This window comes from Rhinoderma darwinii, chromosome 2, assembly GCF_050947455.1.
Source record: "Rhinoderma darwinii isolate aRhiDar2 chromosome 2, aRhiDar2.hap1, whole genome shotgun sequence".
NCBI classification, from domain to species: Eukaryota; Metazoa; Chordata; class Amphibia; order Anura; family Rhinodermatidae; genus Rhinoderma; species Rhinoderma darwinii.
This window is the reverse complement of record NC_134688.1, coordinates 366969413-366987230: the sequence shown is the minus strand read 5'-3', so window position 1 is coordinate 366987230 and position 17818 is coordinate 366969413. Positions and strand designations below refer to the sequence as shown.

At 39.9% G+C, this 17818-nt stretch overlaps 1 protein-coding gene across 2 annotated transcripts in view; it reads left to right on the top strand.

The window, feature by feature from the left end:
• CTTNBP2NL (CTTNBP2 N-terminal like) overlaps positions 1-16283 on the top strand; it is a 75480-nt gene extending 59197 nt beyond the window's left edge. For both annotated transcript variants that reach the window (XM_075853871.1, XM_075853870.1), the window contains exons 4-5: positions 7227-7334; positions 8400-16283. In XM_075853871.1, the coding sequence (XP_075709986.1) occupies positions 7227-7334; positions 8400-9863 (1572 nt within the window). In that variant the 3' untranslated portion in view covers positions 9864-16283. The remainder of the gene's footprint in view (positions 1-7226; positions 7335-8399) is intronic.
• Positions 16284-17818: the final 1535 nt, after the last annotated feature.

Below are 17818 nucleotides of genomic sequence, written 5' to 3'. Positions count from 1 at the left end.
CGCATAAAAACAAGTCACCGCACGGCTTTCTTGATGGAAAAATAAAAAAGTTCTGGCTCTTAGAATATGGTAACGCAAAAAGTAAATTATTTTTTACAAAAAGTATTTTATCGTGCAAACGCCATAAGACATAAAAAAACTATAAACATCTGGTATCGCCATAATCGTATCGCCCCGCAGAATAAAGTGAATGTCATTTATAACGCACGGTGAACGCTGTAAAAAAAAATAGAATAATAAGACAATAGTAGAATTTCTGTTTTTTTAGTCACCACGCCACCTAAAAATAGAATAAAAACTGATCAAAAAGCCGCATGCACCCCATGAAAACTACAATGGATTCCTCAAGGGGTCTAGTTTCCAAAATAGGGTCACTTTTGGGGGGTTTCCACTGTTTTGGCACCACAAGACCTCTTCAAACCGGACATCGTGCCTAATAAAAAGGAGGGCTCAAAATCCACTAGGTGCTCCTTTGCTTCGGAGGCCGGTGCTTCAGTCCATTACCGCACTAGGGCCACATGTGGGATATTTCTCAAAACTGCAGAATCTGGGCAATAAATATTAAGTTGCGTTTCTCTGGTAAAACCTTCTGTTTTACAGAAAAAAAATGGAATAAAAAAGATTTTCTGTCCAAAAAAATAAATATGCAAATTTCATCTCTACTTTGCTCTAAATTTCTGTGAAACACCTAAAGAGTTCATAAACTTTCTAAATGCTGTTGTGAATACTTTGAGGGGTCTAGTTTCTAAAATGGGGTGTTTCATAGGGGTGTCTAATATATGGGCCCCTCAAAGCAACTTCAGAACTGAATTGGAACCTAAAAAAAGAAAAAGAGGCAATACTTAGCTTCTTACATTATACTGATAATGAGCCGTGCCCACCCCGAGATGACCCCAGTTTTGACCGTTTGTATAAACTGAGACCCCCATTAGACCATTCCAGTGCCTGATTTTCCCAAGCATACACCCCCGAGGAGTGTATTTCTATTGATGAGTCCTTGGTACATTTTAGAGGGAGGCTTCAATTCCGTCAGTACCTGCCGAGCAAGAGGGCAAGGTATGGTGTGACGATGTATAAGCTGTGCGAGAGTGCATCAGGGTATACCTACAGATTTAGGATATATGAAGGAAAGGACACCAGTATTCATCCCCCAGAATGTACCCCCTTACTGGGAGTTATGCAAAAATTGTGTGGGATTTGGTGCACCCACTGCTGGACCAGGGTTACCACCTCTACCTAGATAATTTTTATACCAGCGTCCCACTCTTCAAGTGCCTCGCTTCCAGAAGTACTGCGGCATGCGGCACTGCTAGAAGAAATCTGAGAGGCCTCCCTAAGACTCTGCTTGGGCAAAAACTCAGGAGGGGTGGGAGCAGGGCACAATCTAGCAGCAACCTATTGTGTGTCAAGGACAAGAGAGATGTCCTTGTATTGACAACAATATATGGGCACACCAGTACCCATGTACCTGTTAGAGGTATCAGTACAGAGACCCCCAAACCAGACTGCATCCTGGACTACAATAGGTACATGGGAGGGGTGGACTTGTCATATTAAGTCCTGAAGCCCTACAGCGCCATGCAGTGTGGTCTAAGAAGCTGGCCATACACATCATACAGATGGCATTGTACAATTCGTACGTGCTACATCGATTTACAGGCCAGATGGGAACTTTCCTGGAATTTCAAGGGGTGGTTATCAAGAACCTAATCTTTAGGGACCAAGATGGGGGGACACACCCCACTTCTGGAAGCGAGGCCACACGCATCGTACCAGGGCAACACTTTCCAGGAGAAGTTCCCCAACCTGGCAAGGGAAAAAGTCAAAAGAGGTGTAAAGTCTGTTATAAGAGGGGGATAAGGAAGGACACAATATATCAATGTGACACGTGTCCCGAAAAACCAGGGCTCTGTATGAAAGTGTTTTAAAATGTATCATACATCCCTTTATTTTTAATTTACCCCAGTTTTACTTACACTGATGCACTCCGCACATCTTATCCCCCTCATCTTTCCCTTCTGAGCCCTGCTGCGTGCCCGGGCAGCTGCTAATAGCCACATTGAGGGTATTGCCATACCCAGGAGAACCCACATTACAATTTATGGGGTGTATGTCTCTGGTCAAAATGCTCACTACAACTCTAGATGAATGTAGTGTAATGGGTGTAGTTTTTAAAACGGGGTCACTTCTCGGGGGTTTCAACTGTACTGGTACCTCAGGGGCTTCTGCATTCACGACTTAGCACCAGAAAATCCCCAGTAGGCCAAATGGTGGTCCTTCCCTTCTAAGCCCTGCCGTGTGCCCAGGCAACAGATAACAGCCACATGTAGGGTATTGCTGTGCCCAGGAGAACCCACATTACAATTTATAGGGTGTATGTCTCCGGTGGCGGATGCTGGGCACAATATATTGGACACTGAAATGGCATACATATATAGAAAATTACAAATCTCACACTGCATCCATCTGCTGCGTATTACCTTTTAGACAATACCTGTGGTGTCAAGATGCTCACTACGCCTCTAGATGAATGCCTTAAGGGGTGTAGATTTTAAAACGGGATCACTTCTCGTGGTTTTGATTTGCTTTGATACCTCTGGGGCTCCGCAAATGAAACATGGCACCCGAAAAACAATCCAGCAAAATCTGGACTCCAAAGAACACACAGCGCTCCTTCCCTTCTGAGCCCTTCCATGTGCCCGAACGGCAGTTTATCACCACAAATGGGGTATTGCTGCACTCAGGAGAAATTGGGCAACAAATTGTGGTATTTTATTTCTTGTGAAAATAAGAAATTTTGAGCCAAAACTACATATTATTGGAAAAACATGTTTTTTTTAAATTCACAGCCCAATTCAAATAAGTTCTGTGAAAAAACTGTGGGGTCTAAATGGTCACAACACCCATAAATGAATTCCTTGAGGGTTGTAGCTTCCAATATGGGGTCACTTCTGGTGGGTTTCCATTGCTTTGATACATCTGGGGCTCTGCAAATGCGACATGGCACCCGAAAACCAATCCAGCAAAATCTGCACTCCAAAGAACACATAGCGCTCCTTCCCTTCTGAGCCCTTCCATGTGCCCGAACGGGAGTTTATCACCACAAATGGGGTCTTGCTGCACTCAGGAGAAATTGGGCAACAAAATGGGGTATTTTTTTCCCTGTGAAAATAAGAAATTTTGATAAAAAAATGACATCTTATTGGAAAGAATGTAATTTTTTTTTAATTTCACAGCCCAATTCAAATACATGCTGTCAAAAAACTGTGGGGTCAAAACGGTAACAACAACCATACATGAATTCCTTGAGGGGTGAATTTCCAAAATGGGGTCACTATTGGGGGATTCCTACTGTTTTGGCACCTCAACACCTTTTCAAACCTGGCATGCTGCCTAAAATATATTCTAATAAAAAAGAGGCCCCAAAATGCACTAGGTGCTTCTTTGCTTCTGGGGCTTGTGTTTTAGTCCACGAGCTCACTAGAGCCACGTGTGGGACATTTCTAAAAGCTGCAGAATCTGGACAATGCATATTTAGTAGTGTTTCTCTGGTAAAACCTTCTGTGTTACTGAAAAAAAATGGAATAAAATTGAAATTCAGCAAGAAAAATGAAATTTGCAAATTTCACCTCCACTTTGCTTTAATTCCTAAAGGGTTAAAAAAAAACTTTCTAAATGCTGTTTTGAATACTTTGAGGGGTCTAGTTTTTAAAATGGGGTGTTTATGGGGGTGTATTTCTAATACATAGGCCCCTTAAAGCCACTTCAGAACTGAACAGGTACCTTAAAAAAAAAAAAAGGCTTTTGAAATTTTCTTAAAAATATGAGAAATTTCTGCTGAAGTTCTAAGCTTTGTAACGTCCAAGAAAAATAAAAGAATGTTCAAAAAACTATGCAAATCTAAAGTAGACATATGGGAAATGTGAACTAGTAACTATTTTGGGTGGTATAACCCTCTGTTTTACAAGCAGATGCATTTAAATTCAGAAAAATTACATTTTCTTCCAAATTTTGCAATTTTTCACAAATAAACACTGAATATATCGACCAAATTTTAGCACTACCATAAAGCCCAAAGTCTCACGAGAAAACAATCTCAGAATCGCTTGGATAGGTTTAAGCATTCTGAAGTTATTACCACATAAAGTGAAATATGTCAGATTTGAAAAATGGGCTCTGAGCCTTCAGGTCCAATCTAGGCTGCGTCCTTAAGGGGTTAAAGTACAATATAATATACAGGGAAACTGAAAAGAAATTCTTTGTTGTGGGGAGGAATTAGAAAAAACTGTGATTCCTCCACAGTTTTTTTGGGTTTCGTTAATACGTCTTTCAGCGTGCAGTAAAAACGACAACTTTAAACTTTTTTTTCTGCTGGTCAATACGATTTATGGCAATACCAAATCTTTGTAGTTTTTTTAAAAATATTTTACTACTTTTACAAAGAAAAAACAATTTGTTAAAAAAAAAAAATTGCGTCTTCATATTCTGAGACACAACTTTTAAATATTTCCGTCGATTTGAGCCGTGTGGGGGCTAGTTTTTCAAGGGCAATCTGGAGTCTTTATTGCTACCCTTTTTTGGTACGTACGACTTTTTGATCACTTTTTATTAAAATTTTTTGAGTTCTAAGGTGATTCATCGATTTCTGGTGGTTTTAAATGTTTTTACTTTTTTTTTTTTTTACAAGCGAGTTAAATAATGTTCTATTGTAATAGTTTGGACTTTTAGGATGCCCCCGTGCTGCCATGACAACAATTGGCACCCCACTATCTCGTTCCGTGGAGGGTGGGTGTTGGGCTGTCAGAGAGGGCTTCCCTCCTCTTTCTAGAGGCTTCGATTCCGTGGTCGCTATTGACTGCATCAGCTTAGTGGTTTAACAGCCAGGATCAGCACTCTCTCTGTTCCTGGCAGTTAGTGCGAGGAGTCAGCTGTAATACACAGTGGACACCCGCAGCACGTGGAGCGGGCTCAGCCCGTGAGCCCGCTACATACTTTAACCCTCGCACCAGGACGTACGGTTACATTTAGGTGCGTCAAGTGGTTAAAAAGGGGTTGTACAGGATTTTAAAAACATGGCTGCTTTCTTCTAGAAACAGCACTACAGTGGTATTGCAGCTCAGCCTACTTTACTTGAACTGAGCTGAGCTGAACTGCGCTGCAATACCAGACACAACCCATGGACAGGTGTGTCGCTGTTTCTGGAAGGAAGCAGCCATATTTCTCTAATCCTGGACCATTCTTTTAATTTGTTTTCCACATATACAGCGGGAAATTCCACAGCAGACAGTTTGTCCACAAGTGGGGGACTCGCAATTCGGTCTCCTTACCGCAAATACACATGCCATTTTAATATAAAACAATCCAATTTCAATCTCCATTTATTGTTCATTATTCTGCACTACAACTACAAGGGCTCCCTCTAGTGACTTTCCTACAAACTGCCAATAAAGAAACAATATAACCAGGCACTTGGCACTGTGGTCAGCACTGTCCTAGGGGAATTGCTTCATATGACTCTTCCCTCCTGATTAATGCCCGATTATACAGAACTTTTAGTACCCAATATGCAAAAAAAAAATATTTGTGCTATTTAGTACTTATTTTAGACAAAGTCTTAATGTTTATAGCACTTATTCTATGGAACGTACCGCACTATTTTTTTCTTCTATGCTTATAATGGGGAAAAAATGCACCAAAAACACACTTGAAATAACGGCACCATGCACTAATAATCACTTTCTTTTTTGTCACTTACGAATGGGTTCTACAATATATAGCTTTTTAACCCTATCCCTGCCAGGGGTTTTGGGGAAATTTTCACTCTTTTGACATACAAATAAAGCCTAAATTATAAAGTAAAAAAAATATACCCCTCATACAGTTTTGTGAAAATGCCACTAAACACTTTATTCTCATGAGCGCCTTCGTGCAATTTCGCATTAGTTAGATTTTGTAAAATGTGCATTAAAAAAAAGAGTCTTAGGCCCTATGCACACTACCATAATTTTGATCCATAATTGCGGATCAAAATACTGACCCATTCATTTCTATGGCCAACAGACACCTTTCCATATGTTTACGGGAAGGTGTCCGGGCCATAGAAAGCATCCGTAAAAAATAGGACATGTCCTATTTTTTGATTTTACGGACCGTGCTCCCTGCTTATTTTATAATTTGGTCACGGCCGGCAAATGCGGGTGACTGTCAGCGGCCGCACATGTGCAGGGGGCCTTAATCGCACAACACCTCGTAAGGTCTCCTGCACAGGCATGGCCGGCTGCGGATAGTCATCTGCATTTGCGGGCCGTGCTCCCATTATAAGGTATGGGAGCATGGTCCGTAAAATCAAAAAATTGGACATGTCCTATTTCCTTTACGGATGCTTTCTATGACCCGGAAACCTTTCCATAAATATATGGGAAGGTGTCCGTTGGCCATAGAAATGAATGGACCACTTTTTATTTATTTATTTTTAGAAAAAAAAACAACCCCCGACACCTCCTAAATATGAAAGTGCATATCCTCTGTTCATGTATCCCCCCCCCCCCCCCCCCCCCATGGGTCACTGGAGGCTGTACAGGAGAGATGACAGTAACAGGTTCTTTCTTCCTGCTGTCACTTGCAGCTTCCCTCTCCCACACTCACTTACAAAGACACTAGGAAGTAAAACTTTTCATACTTCTCCCCCGACTTCAAACTAGTGTGTTGCACGTGGAGCTTTGGTACCCTGGTATCATTTGAAGACACAAATTCTGGGCTTTAATATTCTACCAAGATCTAAACTTTAATCTAGTCAGGGCAATAAATTAAAGTCATGAACTATTACATATGTTCTTGACAGTTAATGGCTTTCAAAAATCCTGCCACCCTGACAGAAAACTCCTTCTTAACGGGTTGTTCCACGGCAACAACCCTTGTCCTTATGTATTATTAGGGCAGAAGAACATCCTAAAGAGAGGTCTCCTGCTCGGGAACCGTCTATTTGAGCCAGAACTGGCAGATCCCGGCTTGTATTACATGGATGGCCATTCATTTGAGTGGCAGGCATGCAATACTACACGTCTCCTGCAGTGGACGCTGCAATGGAAATATATAGCCTGATCCTACTTTCCACAGAGATAGCAGCTGAATGTCTAGGGTTAGAGAAGTCCGCTTATTTTGTACTAGTGAGAAGCCTTTTCTACCTACCCCATGCCCCTTTACAACCTTTCGCTCATCTGCTGCAGGTTATCCTAGACTTGGAAGAAGAACGGAGGAGGCATGCTCAGGATGCAGCGGATGGGGATGATGTCACGTACATGCTGGAGAAAGAAAGAGAGCGGCTTGCTCAGCAGGTAATCCCTCCTTTTTATACATCCCACCACTCCATAGTTATGAATGATGATAAACTATCTATATTCTATTAGTGTCAAGTTTTTGTTCATTATTTCGGTAAACTGATCCTATCGTGCCACAACGATGTATTTTTGACAACAGTCTGATAGGTTAACAGTGAGACACTTCAAGTGTTTATACTCCTTTTAATCTCTACAACCTTTTGTTGAACTTTTTTTTTTTTTTGCTATTGGCGCAATTGTAGCGATTGGAGAGCACACAATAGTTTGACCCCGTCAATATTTATACATTACAGCATGGGCCTTATGATTAAAACGACATTTTAAACATATTTCACAGTGGAACACCAAAGTTATAAGATCTATTCAAACCACAATTGATATGCCCATGTAGCATATGTGCCACAAAATACTCCTGGTAAATACGCTGAACGGGCCCATTTACCCCTATGGACCTGAAAGATGCCAAAACGGTGTCCTTTTGGCATCCACCAGGCAAGTGTACATCTCCATACCAGTTTTTTTTTCAACTATATTGAAAAGAGTGTAGTGTGCAATATATTTTTATTATGTTTCATTGCTGTCTGATGGCAAAAAAATGTTTTATTCTTCTCTAAATGTGAACTGGGGGCTTCTTCGTTTAACACAGCTTAAAAGTATTGTAAACCTTCAGGTGGACATACATTAAATAACTGTTGTGCCAGCAGCTATTTCTTCAGACTTCCTCATAAACATGCATGTTTGGTCTAGCTGAGCCTTTCATTTTTATATTAATGGGGATAGGGGTATAAGCCCCCTCTGACAGTGGTTTATCTCCTGTGGGTACAAAGGCTCGGGCATACCCAATCATTCTTTCCCCCGCCATCTGCCACCTGCATTAAATTACACATTAGCACTGGGCATATAAGTAAAATGTCTTCATAATTTTGACTATGTAACCAGGGGCTTCCAAGATGAATCTCCATGTACTGCAACAGAGATCATTACCATGAAAAATGTAATCCATAATTGTTTTCTCTTGTGTTTTTTTTTATACATATTACCATCTACAAATGATGTTTCCAGTTGGAGTTCGAAAAATCACAAGTAAAGAAGCTTGAAAAGAAACAGAAGGATTTATCGGCTCAGCTAGAAGAGGAGAAAGCTCGTCACAAAAAACTGTCCACGGTTCTTTTGAAAGAATGCACAAAAGCTAATAACAGGGCGGCAGAGGAAGGGCAGAGGGTGGAAGATGTCAACTTAAAGCTGGAGAAGGCGAGAAGCAAGGTGAGTCAGCTTGAGGAAGAGCTGGCCCTGGAGAAGAAACGTAGCTTACAGATGGAAGCCCAGGTGGAGAAACAGCTTTCAGAGTTTGACATCGAACGGGAGCAGTTAAGGGCCAAGCTCAATCGCGAAGAAAATCGTACTAAAGCTTTGAAAGAGGAGCTGGAGAGCTTGAAGAAACTTATAAAGGACATGACTGCTGTCTCTGATGTCAAAGCGACCTGTGCAGAGCCCAACAAGGAAATAGTATCTAGTGTAAGTGCGTCTACAGGGAAGGCAGAAGTTTCCTCTGTATCTTGCCAGACAGAAAGTGTACACCAGGAAAAGAATAATACTGATTCTTTACCAAAAGCTCAAATTTCCTTGTCAACACCTAGTAAAATTCCTCAGCCTTATTCGAAAATAAATGGACATTGTGGAGCAGCAATCCAGAGTAATGAACATGCCCTAAAGTTAAATGTGGGGGATGGCCTTAAAGAGAAAGTGGCAAGTAATGACAGTTTATCGGAGAACGGAGGTTCGCCTGTCAGAGTGGAATCTCCTCTACACATGATAGCACATGTTCCTTCTAGTGGAGCTTCCTCCTCACCTAGCAGTACTGCAGCTTCTTCCTTAACATCCTCTCCATGCTCCTCTCCCGTTCTCTCAAGACGTCTAATTGGGGCCACTGGTAGTCCTGGTTACCAGTCACCTTATCAGGCTGGCATCAACCAGCGGTTTCATGCTGCCCGCCACAAGTTCCAGTCTCAAGCTGAACATGATCAGCATGTTTCTGGACTGCAGAGCCCCCCATCTAGGGACTTGTCCCCCACTTTGGCAGACAACTCTGCCGCCAAGCAGCTTGCTCGCAATACAGTAACTCAGGTGTTGTCCCGTTTCACCTGCCAGCAGACCTCTGGTAAATCCGTGCCTCCCAATAGCTCACCATTTGGTACAGACTATAGAACCCTTGCAAATGCCTCCAGTCCAAAAAATGATGGAAGCCACTCTCCAAATCCCTTGAAAGTTTCAAGTCCTCTCAGTCCTGTCTCTCCAGGAATAAAATCCCCTACCATATCAAGAGTGGAAAGGGGAAACCCCCCACCCATCCCTCCAAAGAAGCCCGGCCTTGCCCAGTCCCCCGCATCTCCAATTCCACCAGCCAAAGCACCGACCCAACCCTCTTCACTGGCCGCTTCAGTGGATATATCCAGTAACCACTGCTCCAACAATGGCATTATAACAAATGGCAAGGAAATTGAAGTAATGTTACCGTCTGGAAGCTAGTTTTATTACAGATTTATTTGGACTTTAAATGCTGTCAGTTCAGACCTGAATAATCTATACAGTCTAGACGATCAAACTTATTTATTTTGCTAGTAGAAAATATGGTATATTATATGTATCGTCTGTTTTTTTTGTGTAACCCACATACAAGGTTTAGTCTTAATTATGTTAAAAGCGCTAAGAAAATGTTCACATCTCTTGTTAATCAGAAGATATGAGACGTGACCGTGACAAACCGCTATGGTGCAAAGTTTTCTTACATACTATTCCATGAGTTTCACATCCTGGACGAAGGCTAATAATAGGAAAATGCTTGCTTTTCGATATTCAAATTCGACATAACTGAATAAGAAATATCATACTGACGTTTTGGCAATTGAGCTTTATTCTGTACGCTCGGAGGATTTTCATTTTTTTATTATCGGAAAATTAAAGCACTTTTTCTAGGCCTCCAGGGTAACAAGATTTGCTGAACGGCAGCTCACCTTCATACTCCGTGGAGAGCTGCTGCGAGATGGAATAAAGGGACAAAAAGCACTAGAGCAGCAGACTGCAGGTTTCTATGATTCTACTTGTGGGATATATTATAACGGTTTCAGTTCCCACGTAACAGGATTACTGTAATCAATTTTTTATGACTCGATTACATTGGACTGCCAAAGTATATAACAAAAAAGTTCTGAATGTGTTACACTCCACCAGTATCTGAAGAAAAACTAGCATAAGAAGCGATCATGTGCCAAGGTTTTTGCACGCATTTGAAAGGGAAATTCTGTATTTTACTGAAACAAAGCACAATATTACCTCTAGCTTTTGTGATAAGCGGCAGTTCATTTTTATGTACGTCATATAAAAAAGGATGGTTTTGGGCGGAGAATATCCGTTATCTACATGTTGCCGTAAAAAGAGTATTTTCAGCTTTAATCTTTGTGGTTCAGTAAAAAGGAACCAACTTAAAATGGTTTGCCCATACTGTAACCTATACAGTATGTGCCACTCAAACAACTACATATTAACGGTGGCTCGTTATTCCTTAGTACACGTATAGAAGGTCTGATTAGGTGACAAAAAGGTGGAATGTCAAGTCACCATTGGGTTGGCTTCATTTTCTTTCAACGACACAGTTGGCAGTCTTTGCAATAAGTTACATAACAATAATGGGCAAAAACTATGAGGGGATCATGTAACATGGTTGCTACTTGTACAACATCTTCGTTCTAATGGTGATGACACTAAAGACTTGTGTTCAAAACATTTTTAAAAGGCTATACAGAATTTTATACTATTTGACTGACTGGTCTTACTTCCTATATAGTTTTGTTGGTATACATAGTTGCCGTAATGAGAAGATATATATCACAATGTGCAGGAATGCCAATGGTATTTGGAAGTAAACCGGTTCACGATGTTGATAAATATGGTAAACGCTTTAAAGGTGAAGTCCATCCAAAATTGATCTACTGACATGTCTTTGATAACGTGTCAAAAGATATCCGTGTAATCCATGAACTTGGACCAGCACCGGTATCCACAATGATAATGAAGGGGCTGTGGCGATCGTACCTTTTCGGCACCGCTCAGATTTCAGTTACTGGGAATCTCTGACACAACAGTCTAAGCAGAAGACCATTCAAAACAACGACTTTTCTGAGAATGTTGTTTTTGAGATTTTAATTGATGAAAATCTATGTGTGGTGCCAAAGTTTGTGTGCTCTATAGCAGAGCAGAGGTACAGGTTAACAGACTCCTATGATGCTGTCAAATGATACATCTATGGTATGTGAAAACATACATTTTAGGTCGAGTTCCCCTTTAAACACCGTATTTTTGGAATCTTTGCACCATTTTTCTTTTTATTAACAACATGAATACATAAGTTCTGCCGTGACTTTTGCAGCATTCACATTCAGCTGGACAGGCGGCAGGCGTTTTATTCAGTATTATTCTAACTATACTTATTGGAGCCCTATACTTAATGTGTTTCTGATGTTCTGCTATACCTTGGGTATTTGCTTTCCAGAGCTATTTTAGTTGCATATTGGATTCGGGGCCAACCGTGGCAGTGACCGTTGCATAGAAAAATCCTGGGCAGTAATTCTGTACCCCCCACCCATCCTAAGATGTATTGTAGTCCCATATTCACGTTCTTGCACTATTGCTTACTGCACTGGAACCATGAGTTTATTGCACGATAAGTAAGGATTAGTGTCCCAACCCAACCCCAAGTGCCTTAAAATGATATTAAAGGAACAATTATTGCAGGCTGTGGACATATCTTACTTAGATAATAATACAAAAATGCATTATTACAGGTTTTAGTTGGTGTTGTAGCCACATTAATCTGGCGGCGGATATGACGTGTGAATGCCGCATGATTTGTGATTATACATCACTGTCCTATGTAGGTGAGGCGTAAATGTGATATTCTATTAAGGTTAGAAAGCATTCTTCGTAGTTCTTTATATGATACTGTACTTGATATTTCTATTGTAATGGTTTTTCCTTCTTTCACGAAAAGCAGTGGGCACCAGGACTACAGAAACTTCCATGTATAGTAGTAATACATTATCAGGACACTGGTATCCCTGCCCATACTGCCAACTATGGCAAAAGTATATCATCTTTTATTAATCATGATTCGTATGTTTTGTCTGCTCCAATCTGTTATCTGACTTTGCTTAATAAGCAATGCATAGGCTTTTTGCTATTCTCAACTGATCCTTCCATAAAGTACAATTGTGATACTTCAGCTCTAATTTTCCTGATTCGCCTGCTACCATTTTACGAGTAGCACTGTCTCATTGATATGTATTTTACTTACTTGGGACCCATGCAGACGACTTCTATGGCCGACTGACACCTTCCCGTATATTTATTGGAAGGTGTCCGTGCCGTTGAAACCTTCCGTAAAAAATAGGACATGTCCCATTTTTTTTAATTTACAGACCGTTCTCCTGTACTCTATAATGGGAGCTCAGTCCGCAAATGGACGGCCGTGCCCAGTAATCATGGACTGTGATTACGGGCATGGTCGTGTGAATGGGGCCTTACATGAATCTGGTTTTACTATCGTAATATGGATACATTGATAACATTGCACACAAGTTACATAGCAATTGTGAACAATCTTATTGCACAGTATTTGTCCCATTTTAAAAATGCATGAAGTCACTTTCTGATCTAATTTTAAGGTGATGTTTGATAGATATTAATTTAATACAATTCATGTACGATCGAAATAATGTCACAGCATATTGTAATCTATTGACAGATATTCTGTGTGTGCAACTAATGATCACCCCTAGAGGGCTCATCAAAAATTTAGTTTGGAAAACAAGCTGGGGAACGTGCATACGGCCATATTATGGATTCGTGTTGTAGGGTTTTGTAATTTGGCATCGATAGACTGCGACAGGCCCAAACTGTACCTCTGTGTGCCTCCAGTTTTATACAGAAGCACGTAACATTTATTTTCTGCGCAATCTGTGAGAAAAAGAATTGTGGCATTCTCATTTAAAGTAAATATTCGAGTTATTCTCCACTAGAAACTGTGCCTCACAGGGGCATAATGTGGCAGCACACGAGTGGAAAAAGTGATTGGCCGTTATAGAGCGTGTATTTGAGTTTTTTTTTCTAGTTCAATGAGAGTGGCAACCGCAGAACGAGAGAATTTTGTCATGTGACACCATGAATGCGTGAAAGGAACCAGGGGATTTGGAACTCTTGTTATAAAAAAGGAAAAAAAAAGACCTAAACCAGTTCTAAAAATGATGGGACTAAGTTATTAAATTTAAAAAATAAATAGATTCTAGGTACATTATCCTGCCAGAAACCTCATGCAAAAAGTGTATGATGTCATTTATGTAGAAAGTTGGCAAAATCTAGAGAATTGGGGACGTATTGCTGTCTTTGTTGTGGACACCAATGGTCTCGGTCAGTTAAATGGAAAGAACAGGTTGTTTGATCGACGTTTTTAGCAAGTCACCTTTTTTAGTTTCCATGCAAGTTTCGTTGCTTTAACTTTTAGCATATAGAACAAATTCTGTCAATAATTGAAATATTGGATGTGTATAGAAGTGCAAAGTTGGTTGGTTCCATTGCCTTTATTAGCTACAAATGAACTTGATATGAGGTATTTCAGGAGCATGGTAATAGGAATTGTGAGCATCAATTGATATTTAGAAGCGGTCACAAGATCTCCCATTTTTTGCACCTCATTATCTGATCCTTTTCACCAAGATGACATGAGGAGGACATGACCGAGAGGGTCAGTAATACGTTTCCTATGCATATTCTTAGAGCGTTTGTACAAGATATTTCCTGTAGAGAAGACAGGTCAGATGTCACACCATATAGACCAGAACAAAAAATCAATTTTACTTCTACTCCTAGTTACGAACATTAGTGTTTCATTCAATTTTATTGTAATTCCAAAATTGACATATTAAACTGAATCCAGTTTTATTTAATTTTTTTGCCTCAACACGATGTGTCTTCTTATATCTGAATAATATTTGTATTATTTTTAGTCACAAAATAAAGCCCTACTTTCTGTAATCTGTATCCAGAAATGGCTTTTATGAATTTTTAAGTGCTCGAGCACAATTGCTCTGGCCCAGTAGACAGCCGGTTTTTCTCCTACTAAATGAACTACAGCACTGGAGATGTGGACTACTATCATACCATGATACAGCTCTGAATGGAATCTGGCCGTGGCAAAATTTGTGCAAAGTTTGCTGCTGTATAACACTGCCTACCCCTGTGAATTCTAGTATCATGTGAGGTATCAAGGAGGTCATTTCGCTGCATGCAAGGTTTCCCCCTCACCCATGAGTAACCTGTCCAGCGCAATTGACCGTGTGCTCTCTTTACTTACTCTCCACTGCTCTATATACGGACAACTGGCTCTTTTATCAGTGGAATAATAATTTAACACGCTTTAATAGTTTTTCAAGTATGGATGTAGCAAAGTTTAACTTGACTTGATGTCAAGTTAACATTTCTTGCCACACTCTATATAACGCATTGAGAGTCAAAATACAGATTGGTGCATCTGTAGTTACCATTTTCTGAGGTAAAAATTGTTTGTTTTTCCAATTCAAGCTGGTTAGAATTTTTGGAATGTTTACAAATGTAAAAAAAAAAAAAATTTTTATTAGTATAGTATATTTTCTTGTTGTTTTATGCCCTCATTTTTACTGCTGTGTATTTTGTGCTGCCTATGTTGAGTACATTTAAAAAAACTATAAGCGTATTTATAGAAATGTATTCAATTTTATTGCATATTTGAGATACACTGCGTCTTGTATTCCTTCGATAGAAAGCCTTTTGATTTTTTTTTGGTAATTGGATATCTAATGCCTTGTTTCTATTAACTCTTTAAGGAAACTTACTTATATAGGCCTGTTTTGTTGCCCTAAATTTTACATTTATATTACTCTGGAGCTCTTTAAACTATTGTGAAAAGATATATGAAAAAGTGACCATTCAATGTTAGACGGTTTTAAGGAATATTATTGTATTTCATTGGGTTTTTTCCCCTTTCAAACACTGGTCAGTATTCCATGAGTATTATAATAAAATAAATGTTATTATTCAAAACGACTAGTAGGGATACAGCTTGTGGCGATAAAAAAAAAATCATACTGGTGGGCCCAGGCTTTTACACAATAATGGGACCCTAATACAAAAGGGCACCAAAAGTTCAGCAGAAGACAACCCCATTTGCAGCTGACTTTCAAGCCACTGAAAAAATGTACCTGGCGTGTTGGTGTGCATACGATATGTATGACGGGCCCAGGCAACTCCAGTCTGATGCTGTAAGTCGCTATATTTTGACTGGTGATATTCGTTACTGTCCCTAGCTGATAGACCTGGTGTGGGCTTTATGTAAATCTTTGCCCAAAACTAAATGTAATTGGGACAATACACTCAGCCTTTGCATTGGTTTTGGAGCATAGTACAATTTGTGAACCAGGTTCAGGCACATAAATCATAAGGAACGCCATTGCCATGTTTATTGTGACCTTTAACAGTCAAATAGTACTGCAAAACCATATATATCGCTATGTGCTGCCACATATAACGTTACTGCAGTGTTCTGACAATGAATATACATTACCTCCAGCTGGGACGTGATGTGTATTCAGAATCCTGACCACTTCTCTGTGATGCACAGCACAGCGAGATCTCGCTGTAAATGACCGTTTACAGCGTAATTTTGCGAGACTACGCCTGCTGTGCTGTAAATCACAGAGAAGTGCAGAGAAGTGTCAGGATTCTGAATACACATCACGTCCTGGCAGGAGGTAATGTATATTCATTGTCATGACACTGCAGTAACGTTATAGTGTGTTTATGTGGCAGCAGATAGCGATATAGCTATATCGCTATCTGCAGTGTAAATGAATGGAGAGAAGTGTATGACGCTGATTGGTCACTGATTGGTCAGCGTCATACACTTCTCTCCACAACGCCCACTTGGTCATATAGTAAAACACACCCAGTTGTCCATTAGGAAACTCATTAGCATAAATCTAATATAGGTCATAACTCCATCAAAAATGTATGTTTTTCTAAATAAAAAACACTGCTGTAATCTACATTACAGCGCCGATCACATCATGTACAATATAGGCCACTTATAATGTGGTGACAGAGCCTCTTTAAACCTCTTTACAGGTTTCACAACATTAGAAAACTATGAAGGGAAGTCACACCAACCAAGGGATCGGAAGAAGGGACCTCCTGTATGGCAATGGGAAGAAGTGATCTAAACCTAAGTGGGCCATATTATTATTATTTTTTCTTCTGTTGGGCCTTCCTTTATGTCCCTGGATTATGTATATTATAATTCGAGTCCTGTATTCTGAAAGCATCATGTTACTTCTATATTAATATTTTAGATAAACAAAGATTGTGTCCTTCAGGTCAGAGCATATAGGACTACTAAATATAGGCAGTTACCCAGCATGTTAAAGTGCAGTAAGCATTTCAGTATAAATTCCCAAACTATATTCCAAAGCTGTCAAACGATATACTGGGCTGTGAAACAATATTTGCCCTTTTCCGATGTCACCTACTATTGCATATTTGTCGCACTGATTTGTTTTTGGTCTTAAAGGAAACTTAGAGAAAACTTTTGTTCTTTGCAGTAGTAATTTAAAATCTGTGTATTACTTTGTTTAAAGGGATTGTCTGATTTGGAAAAGCTCTATTAATCTGACTGGTCCCCCAATAATGTTTCTGATTACAGGGGGTCCCAGTATTGGCCCCACACTACGCCTCCTGCAGGAGAAATGCAGCATTACACTTTGCTCATTGAGAACAATGGACAATTTTTGTAATGCATATTGGGTCCTCCGGAGAGTCGCTCTGACAAAAGTGGGATACCCCCTCTATTACATCCATATGTCCTAACATGGCTTATTTAAAGGGGTTTTCTAAAGCAGAAAGAAGGACTTAAGAGCTGATCAGTATGCCTGACTTCTTGACAGGGGCAAATACATTTTCACAACACTGCGTGACAAAAGATTGATTTATCAACTCAAGGAAGCATTTATTAGTTGACGCGTTGCACATTTAAACCTGTATAGGAACCTAATACATTCAATGTACTGTTATCAAATATTGCATTTGTATATAATATCAGATTGTGTTTCTTGTATATTTATGTTTTTTATACAGATAAAAGTAGGAAATAACTAGATGAAATATTGTATTGAGCACATTATTAGCATTCAGTGATGTAATTCTGCTAAATTATGTAGTGCTGGCTCCTCTCTGAAAACTGCGGACTTATCATGAGCTTCCATACTATATTTTTATTAGTAGTCGCCCTACGATGGCTACCAATTTCATATGGAAGTCAAGCTTCATTGAATCCAAATTCTTATGCAGCACATGAACTGGGACCCGGTCTGCAATAGCCTATAAGAATACACAGGATCATTGTA